The 9919-nt window shown below is 40.3% G+C and overlaps 1 protein-coding gene across 1 annotated transcript; it reads right to left on the reverse strand.

Moving 5' to 3' along the window:
* Nucleotides 1-168: 168 nt before the first annotated feature.
* Nucleotides 169-9564, reverse strand: sugp1 (SURP and G patch domain containing 1). The gene is made up of 14 exons (XM_050033278.1): nucleotides 9427-9564; nucleotides 8593-8761; nucleotides 8290-8393; nucleotides 7065-7313; nucleotides 6784-6907; nucleotides 6592-6692; nucleotides 5266-5389; nucleotides 4849-5177; nucleotides 3706-3812; nucleotides 3392-3569; nucleotides 3147-3253; nucleotides 1866-2011; nucleotides 879-1008; nucleotides 169-663 (listed from the first exon to the last, which is right to left on the reverse strand). Exons 1-14 carry the CDS (start codon nucleotides 9443-9445, stop codon nucleotides 637-639), a joined length of 1914 nt encoding a protein of 637 aa, XP_049889235.1. The 5' UTR covers nucleotides 9446-9564; the 3' UTR covers nucleotides 169-636.
* Nucleotides 9565-9919: the final 355 nt, after the last annotated feature.

The following is a 9919-nucleotide window of genomic DNA, read 5'->3' on the forward strand; positions in this document are numbered from 1 at the left end:
CGGCTCCTTGCTCTCAGGAGCCATACAGAAATTAATACGGATGGCAGTTATCATGAATATGAACATGAATTGAAGGTGAGTTTATCTTAGCTCCTACTAATTCCCTAATAAACACTGAATAAAAAGATAAGTACAGTGGTTATGAGACATATCTGTGACAAATCCACATTTCAGTAAGTGGCCATGTTTTATTGTGAACACTGAATGACAGGAATTCGTAATTATAGCACAGTGAGGAAAATTACTCAATGCAACAATTATACAGAAGATTGTGTGCTAATACAGCTGTGTTACATAGATGGGAATTCAAAGTCGAGTCAAGCTCTGAACGGGAATAAAATGGTAACACAAACTGAAGAGTAATGTAAGTTTATATATTGTAAGTTGACTGTTACAGTATTAAAATAAAATGGGACAAAACAGGTGATTGTTTATTTAAAGAAAACATTTAAGATTTTTTTTCTTCTCCCAAATTAAACCTCAAACATAATGGAGAATCGACCAATGTCTCCACTTCAAATTTTAAAATTTCTACTGTGCAACAGTGTCCATTTCACAACCGTGCAGAGCTGTGGCAGCTGCAGAAGACAGCATTTAAGTTAAGATAAACAAGAATAAACAAAAGAGTCCTTTACATCAGTAATATGGTCTCCGGGGATTATTCTGTAGAAACAGAAAAAGAAACACCAGATTAAATGCAAATATCACAGCAATGGACACTTGACCCTGTTGAGTGGATCAGCAGCACAGTAAATGAAGGGCTGAGCTAATTATCCAATTACAGGTAGTGAGTATGGATTTCTACATGCTATTACACTCAACACATACTCACAGTGTAGTGTTACAACAAACAGAAAACAATATAAAACATAAGTTACCAGTGGGTTCGGCCTGAAGCGGTAAGCAAGCATCATCCTCTTCCTATAAGCGTCATACTCATCGTCATTTTTTGTGAGCTCGGCTGGCCGGTCGACTCCAAATCCTGCTCCGTTCATAGCAGTAGTTCCCCTGAAATTGGACAGAGAGAGACTCAAAATTAGCTTAAGGTTATTTGAGGCCCAACAAAATATTAGTGTTACTCTCGGTCTCACTGGATAAAGCATTTCATCACTAAAGATATTTTAACATTTCACAATGGAAAACATCACAGGTGTAACTAATGACAATGAATGAATGGCTGAATTCCACAGTCCTGGTGTTGAACATGCCGGGTCACAGTGACACTATTGTGGCTTACTGGGACACGAGAATAGAACAGAGCTGTTGTCAATGTCTCAAACGTTTCATAGACAGTACTGTATTACAGTGTATTTGAGTTGAACACAGTACAGTAGCCTAATTTAATTTGTACAGTAATTTTAAAAGCGTTTGAAACAGTTTTACTGTATTTTAAAACTGTTCATAAAATTAATTTAATAGCAAATTTGACAGTTTCACTACTTAAACATTTTACTTTCGTCAAACAACCAACAAAGGCTTAAACTCAGAGACTGCGGCGGGCTCAATTCAAGCAATTTTAAGGACCTCTTTTAAATCCAAGCACTTTCAAGTACTTTCCAGAACTGTGGCAACCCTGAAAAGGTCTGTTCAGGTGTAAATGCCAACAACAGACACACAGTTACACAGCTAGACTTGTGAGATAATAAGAAATGTATATTCACAAAAAAGACAGGAGACAAAAGACTTTGCTTTGTTGAATTTGTCATTATTTTAGGGAACTAGAAAATGTATCTTTCATGCTTAAAAATAACAGTGATGTTGCTTCACTTTAAAGCATGGACATAAAGATTTCAGTCATCCACAAGCGTACCTTGAATGATACAGAAATGTAATGAAAGGCAAATGTACTGGAGAGGATTACTCACTTGTTGACAGGAGCCTTGATGCCCTGTCCGTCACTGCCCAGGCCTTCGCCCTCCTTCCAGCCCATCTTCATAAGCATCCGGAAACCAAGATTCTCCACCGTCAACTTGAACTCTTTGTATTCCGAGTAATCTGGGTCCCGGCCCTCCTGCATTTATGGCAAAAACAAAGAAGTGTTGCACAGTTTCACTGTCTCCAGAGCCATTTTGTCTCTTTCTAAAATTTAAGGAGGGTGGAGAAGTTATTAAATACTAGTTTAGTTCAGCTGAGGCACAATCTTCTATCATTAAGTTGATTAACTGGAAAATAGTCTGTTTACCTCGCACTGGTGGTTCTCATTAAATACAAGTGGATAAATGAGACTTGAATTATATTGCGCAACTTTTTCAAGAGTTTGTGAACAGATGTTTTGATTTGCTTTGCTGTTGCAGCCCCCTATGACTTCAATTCATCAAACTTTATTTTTTACTTCATTCACCATGGCGGAATGACAGAAAAACAGTTTTCCTCACAAATTCAATGTAAGACAGGGTGAGTAATTGATGGTCAGTTGGGGGCTGAAGTATTCCTTTAACGCTTACATCGTGAGTGATACGTGACTGCTGACTTTCCAAAAACGTTCCATGAATCTGGCAGGGAAATTGCTTTAGATAAAAAAAAAAAAAATCTCTACTCACTTACTGTGCTGTTTTCAACTATTTAAGGGATTAAACAAAGTGTGGTCTCCACAACAGTGCCAAATCGAGTTTAACTGACTTTCAAATAAACAAGTGGCAATAACAGTCTCCTCCTGGGGATGCCTCAGGAGGAGCTGGAGGAATTTACAGGGAAAAGAGACGTCTGGGTTTCTCTGCTGGCTGTTTCCACAGCTCCCCTGACCTGGATAAGCAGCTTGAGAACAGAGGCATGGATGGATGATTACAATCCTGTTTACAGACATTACTAACTGACCCTAGCCCTACTAAATTGTGTATAGCCTTCCTGAGGAAAAGCGGGTATTTAATGGCTAATAGCTTCCAGAAATTACACTAAAGATGTGTGAAAAGATTCTGCCGAGGATAGGTGAACTGTTCTCTGTGCAAAACACACCTCTTAACAAGGACCTGTAGGTTGCCTGAAAAACAAGTATTTACATTTGTTTGGTGCTTTCTTCTATGACTCAAAAAATTCATTCATTTACCTCTAAAACCGAAATGAATAGACAAGGGGAATCCTTGTATTTGCACGACAGCGAACACTGTCCTTTTAGGGTGAGAAACAAGTTAATTCAGAGGTTAACTAACCTTGAGTGCCTTAAAGGTCTCCATGAATTTCTCCAGCTCCTCAGGGGGAAGGAAGTCACCAATAAAATGTTTCCCTTTACCCATTTCTGTCAGAGATTCTGCCCACTCTGGAGAGGTACAAAGAAGGTTTCTCTTACAGCAACAGTTGATCACTTCACATGTGTAAGAGAACTTATTATCAAGCATTAATAGCTGCTACTGTTGCAGAGGAAAGAACAAATTCCCACACTGAGGTTCAGCCTTACCACGGGTCTTTTCCATTTCCATCTTTCGGAGACGATGCTCCCAGGTGCCCGCCTGCTGGTCTACTTCCTCATCGCTGTCGTATTCATGTTGGTGGTCTCTGATGGCCTTCTCCCACATCACCTGCATCTCTGCCATCGCACGCTTGTGCTTCATGATCATGTCATACATCTCTTGCATCTAGAGTGCGTGAGAAAACACGACACACAAATAGTGAGCAAAACATATTCTAATAATAGATTCAGGGTGTCTTTAGGTATCAGACATTTAAATGTAATGATTTTTAAGACCTAGAAGATAGATGGCACTTCCATACCTCTTGTTGTTCTTTGATTTGTCTCTTCTGGTCCTCAGACAGTTCTGTCACTCCTACCAGACCAAGAGGCTTCCCCTTCTTATATCCAAGTCCCCTCAGCTCCTGGGCTGAAACAGACATCACCACAAACTTATTCATTCAGAAATTAATTACTGTATTGGCTCATAATGTGGCCAAAATTAAAATGTAATCTCAAAAGCAATATTTGGTGAGATTTTATCAGTATGTGTCATGATATCAGTACTAATTTCTTGACAATAATTTAAGTACCGTATCTTCTATGACTCTTCCAAAAATACACATTAATATTGGCATGTATGGGGTGGGAAATATTTTTAAAAAGGGGCATCAGCATCAAAAACATATTAACACTACCTTCTGATGTGGCTGCACCAAGTTTTACGTTTTAATTACTTGCATGCCCCACAAGAACAAAATGACCCCATATAGTCGACTATTTGACGATTCGATCTTGGGAGCCTGATTCAACTGTCAGATTGGCAGTTGAATCGTTGTAGCTGTGGGAAAATGTGGTTATGAAACAAAAGGATCATTCCACTCAGACTATATAGGGTGCTGAATGTCTAATAATTTTACATAAAATTGCTTGGTTTCTCCCAATAAATCATGATATATAACCTTTTTTGTTATAAATTCATTAATCAGAGCACTCACATAAGAACATGGCACTCAGAGCGCTAAATATGTTTTTAAATTATGAGCGACTCTTTGTCAAAATCAGCAGGGGGAGGCAGTAGACTCAGCTGTTTACTCAGCTCTAAGAGAAAGTTAAAAGTTGTTTACAATTACGGACAGCAAACAGAAACAAACTAAGTGGCATGTTCAGTCTGCCTGTCTGTCTATCAATCCTTTCCATTCCCTTTCAGTCCCATAGATAGCGCCGCTGCCACACCTACATGCATCAAACAGCGTTAGATGGAATACTTAATACTAAATACGTTTTATGCCAAGTCAACAAAAAAATTGTTTAATTGGGCAACTTAGCTCTTTGTCTTTGTCTCTTTGTCTGGTGTGGAAAAAATGGAAACTAATGACTACTAGTTGACGCCAGGCAAGCCTTGACGAATCAGATTCAATTATGTAAATTCTAACATACAGCATGTGAAAAACAATTTCATGTACCGGAGAGAGAGGGTGTGTTAGGGTCTGGGACACTGATCTCCGGAGGAATAATGATGGGAGGAATGGGCAACTCGACTTTGTCATCCTCAGACCCCCATCTACTCTTCCTCTTCCGTTTGACAGGCGGAGTTTCTGTCTCCTGAACGTGGGGTAGAGGAGCGGGGTTAAGCGTTGGGGGGATTCCTGCTGATGGCGGAGCAGCTGGTCGCTGAAGGTCTGTCCTTGACTCTGCTGCTGGAGGTAGAGAGCTCTGAGATGCCGTAGCACGATACTCCTGTATTTTCTCTTTGTAGAAGCCGTAGGCCGGACTTTGGGGGTCATATAAAAAACTGCAGGAGGGACAGTAGATATTTTGTGTAAGACCAGGAAAAAAAACAAAAAGTGTAAAGCAACACAGTCATATATTCAGCAACTTGCCTGCAGGCAGGGTTGTCTCTGTTACGTTCAGCAGTGATGGCTTCCACCTCGGGGCCACCCTCCGCCACAATCCTGGCCAACTTCTCAGCCACCTGCTGGGTTTCCGGGTCCACTGGGGGGGAGACTTTAAGCAGCCTATCAGTACTGGGACTCAATTCACACTCTACTACTGTACCGTACTCAACTGGCCCTCACACACCACCAGTCTAGAGCCAATAGGGGATAAGAAGAGGAAGGAGGAGCAAGGGGGACAGGGGTGGTGAATGGGGAACTGTATGGATGTGAGGCTTTTACTGTAACAAATAAAGACCACGTAAAGCGGAGAGAGGCTCCACCACACACACTATGCCTGCTGTGAAAACTAGATCTGCATTTGTAATGATGTGCACAATGTGAGACTAGAAAATGTACTCCATCTTTAAATTCTTAATTCAATTAGGCACAACATAGAGTGAGCAATATGAACAAAGTAGTGTATATCCCAATTTACTGACGAAAGTGTAACACTCCATTTGCAGCTTTCAAAGACCAATCCAAAAACAAATATGGTTTATTAAGGGTTCCTTTACATTCCATATTTTTCCAAACTTCTCAATAGAGTTTTCAGAACACTGATGTGTGTTTACAAATAGCTAGATGTTTGTTATGTAAATTAATGGTTTTAAAGTCCAACTGTGAACATATGTCACATTCTGTATTCTGTTATTTTGACAGGTACTGCAGCATATACAAATCAATTAACACCAAACCAAGAGAAGTAAACTAACCAATGCTACCTATACTCGTCTTACTTCCCTTAACATATCGTATAAATAATACTGTATTATTGTTTTCCATTCTTTCTTTACCTGGAAATTACTCAAATCAAATTCCACACTTTTATACTTCATATGAGCCCTGTTTATTAAACACAAGAGAATACGAGAAAAACTTAAGAAGCCATGACTTTATATGCGCAGGGTAAAATAAGAAGCAGTTTGATGGTGAACAACTTAAGTACCTTGACTAGAAACCATTTTTGTATGATGGTGTGGTCTTGAAAGCTAGTATGCAGATGTTCTTTTAATGCAACTGAAAACTTGCGGCAATAACACAGTCACACACTTGGGTGTGGACGCATACACACAAGCTCATGTCTAGAGGTATTAGTCATAATGTCTATGGATGTCCCTGTGAAGCCATATTGTGGTAACTAGTAACTGTAAGTGAAACTGATGATGCTCTATTGACCCATTGCTAACCCTTTTGCAATTAGTATTTCTGAGAGGAAAGATGAGACAAAGAGGACAGAGACAAAAGACAGAGTGTAAGATGAGGTAATCTTACCATCATCTGACGCATTCTCAGGTCTTAGCAAATCCTTTCTCAATTCTGCAACCCTTTTTTTGTAGTACAGAAACTCCACGCTGCTCTTATCATATAAAAACCTAAAAAGGAAAGAACATTAGAATCAGATGACTTTGAAAATACTGTATGAATAAGTAAATCTGGATGAGCTGCACTGTCCTTCAAACTCACGAGAAAACGGGATTGTCCTTGTAGTCCTCCTTGGCCTTTCTCTCCAGCTCAGCTCCTCCCTCCGCCACAAAAGAGGCCATCTTGTTGATAATGAGTCTGGTGTCTGAATCCTCTGGGGGAGAGACTTTAAGCAGGCTATGAGTACATTTACTCTAATGGCACCTATGACAAAATGCCAGTCACAAGGCAACTCTGCCACTGGAGTATGCAGAAGATGCACTGAAATGTCCAAGCCACGGAGTTGTCCAGAGATACACTGAAAAACACAGGCCTTGAATTACCTTTCATCTCTAAGAATCTGGAGTAATCGGCCTCTTCGTCCTCATCTTCATCATCGGGAGAACAAAACACACTCGGCCTCTGGCTGAGAACAGGATTCTTCTTGGAGTTTGAGTAGTTCTTGAACTGACTAAGCATGCTACTGACTCCAAGGCCAGGCCGCTTGCCAACAAGAATGCTCTTTTTCTGCAGTGCATTTCCTCCTGGTGATGAAGCCAAGCCTGTGGGAGTTTTGGTATCACTGGTTGAACCTAGAAACAGAGAAACAGTGAAACAGGACCCATTTTTAAACATGTAGTACATGTCTTCATGTAAAAGCTTTTTGATGAGGAGAAATTGCCAGAGCTGATGGTCTAGTAGCTGAAGAAAGGGCGCAGGAGAGTTCAATGAATCACACACAGTATTTCATGAAGACTGGATCAAGGAGGATCACAGTTGAACAAACAGAGTGTAACACAGTGTATGTCGTCCAGATATTCTGAGGGTGTCCTTGTCCAAACCTTGTATTTACCCCTGACAGTTTCCCCTTGAGAATCACTGCATGTTCTCAAATACTGATATTCTGTACCAGTGTGTGAAGATTCTATTAGTCATGACTTTAAACAACCAAGTATTTCTTACCAGTCACACACAACATGTATCTAGGAAGAGACAGTAAGTCTACTGTGTCTGGGGCACAGGGCAACCTTTCTTTCTCTAACCTTGGTTGCTATACTGGAACCAGCCAGCGCCCCTTTATCTGGGCAGCTGTGTTCCCTCCGTCAGAGTTGGGAGACCACAGATGAAACACGGCTGCCACAGAAGTCGAGCAGCCTGACTGCGAGGCCTCTTTGAGACCTGCTGCTGACCTGACCACGCCCCTAAGCGTAGCATAGCTGTCTCAGAACTTTTGCCAGATAACCAACACAAGTAATTTACGAAAGATAATGTTCATGGTCCCAATTCTAAACTAGTTTCATTAGGTCAGGATGCCCTCTTTAAAAATGTCCATCTCCCACAAACTGTACAGCAGTCAAGGACGTCATAGACAGTCTGAAGCCTCTTTATCTGCCTTTACATATGCCAAACCTATAGGGTTATGGCTAGTATATTGTGTTCCAGCGCTCCCTTTGCTGTATTAAATTGAAATATACAACATAACAGTAACGCATGACTTGTGATAAGGATAAGACAATAAAAACATGACTGTAACCCTTTAGTCAAAACTGTACGGATCAAAGTACTAACCTGACCCATTGTTGGATTTCTCCTTCTGCATCCTCATGAACTGCTGTAAGAAGCTTCCATCATTTGCAAACTTGTTTGACGAAGCTGCTTGATGACTGGGAGAACTATTGGGATCAGAATGGATGAAATATGTTTAAATATACTTTGTTCTAATGTAAGGCACATGTTGGGAGTGAAAGAAAACATTCACACATAACAATATATGACTAGACTGGCAGCAAAAAAAACATTTCCACATGGATTTCCACATGTTGAATTTTTCACATCCGTGCCATATTAGCACGTCCATAAGTAGGGCATTACCTTGGAGGCAGGGGTTTGCTCGTGGTTTGCACATTCATCTTTGCTTGCTCTGCCATTCTGGCCTCAATCTCTTTCTTCTTCTGAGCTATCAGCTTCTCTTGGCGGAGAATATTCATGTTCATCTTGTTTTTCTGTGGCTGGATGGGCTTGGACTTCCATCCCCCTCGCCCTAAAAAAGATGAAATGGAAAATGCAATATACCACAACAATACACATGCTGTGCAGCTGTGCAGCTGGCAGTGGAGGTAGCAAATGCAACATGCAGCCTGTGACATTTGCCCAAAAGCTGGATATGATCAGGGTTCACTTCCTAAAAGCATCAACATATGGTAACTTACACAAGAAACGTTAATATTGATTACTGTTCTGTTTAACACATTTGAGGATTCACTGTTATAAACTGTGTTGTTATGCTGCTGTTGCTATGTCAAATTTTGATAAACTCAATTTGAAATTTATACTAACTTTGCCTTTCAGACTATTACACAAACAAGCTTCTCTTGGTCAAACAACAAACAACTTTTAAAAGCTGCTAACAGCTGGGGGAAGCGACATTCATGCCATTACATATGGACATTATAGGTTGGAGGATAAAGGAAACTCTTATATTTGTTAAATAACTATTATGCATATTGTAGTATTTGATGACTAAGTTAATCTTACCCGACAGCTAACGTTAGCTAACGTTGTGCACTGCTTACGCCAGCAACCTATAGTAGCTAGATAGTTAACGTTAACAGCTAACGGCTAACGAGGCTAACTTGGATGTTTACCAAGAGCAGCTGCAGCAAATTTAGCCTTCGCTTCACGCTCAAATTGCCAGAAAAGATTTACCTGAGTCGCTGGGCTCCATGTTCGTAGCAGGAGGAAGAAATGTCTTTCAAAAACGACGCTCCCTGACTACAATAAGGCCTTTCGTTGATACCGTTAACGTTAGCTGGTTTGTGTAGTGAGTCCAACGAGAAACACAAGGATGGTACTTCCGGTCAACATTTTTCAGAATAAAAGCATTATATCTGTAGACTACGGAGACGCATTGCATTCACTGCACTAACAATAAAAGAAATCGATACATTATCTATTTTTATTTATTCAGAAATCTTATCTCATAATTTTATGTATTATATTATATATATATATATATTTTTTTTCATATATATATATTTTTATATATTTATATTTTTCACTGCTGACCATGTGAGAAGACAGCTGATGAGACTCCACTCAAATAAGGCTGCAGGCCCTGATGGTGTCAGCCCCAGGGTGCTCAAAGCCTGTGCCCCCCAGCTATGTGGAGTACTTCAGCATGTCTTCAACATGAGCCTGA

Source organism: Epinephelus moara, chromosome 21, assembly GCF_006386435.1.
Source record: "Epinephelus moara isolate mb chromosome 21, YSFRI_EMoa_1.0, whole genome shotgun sequence".
NCBI classification, from domain to species: Eukaryota; Metazoa; Chordata; class Actinopteri; order Perciformes; family Serranidae; genus Epinephelus; species Epinephelus moara.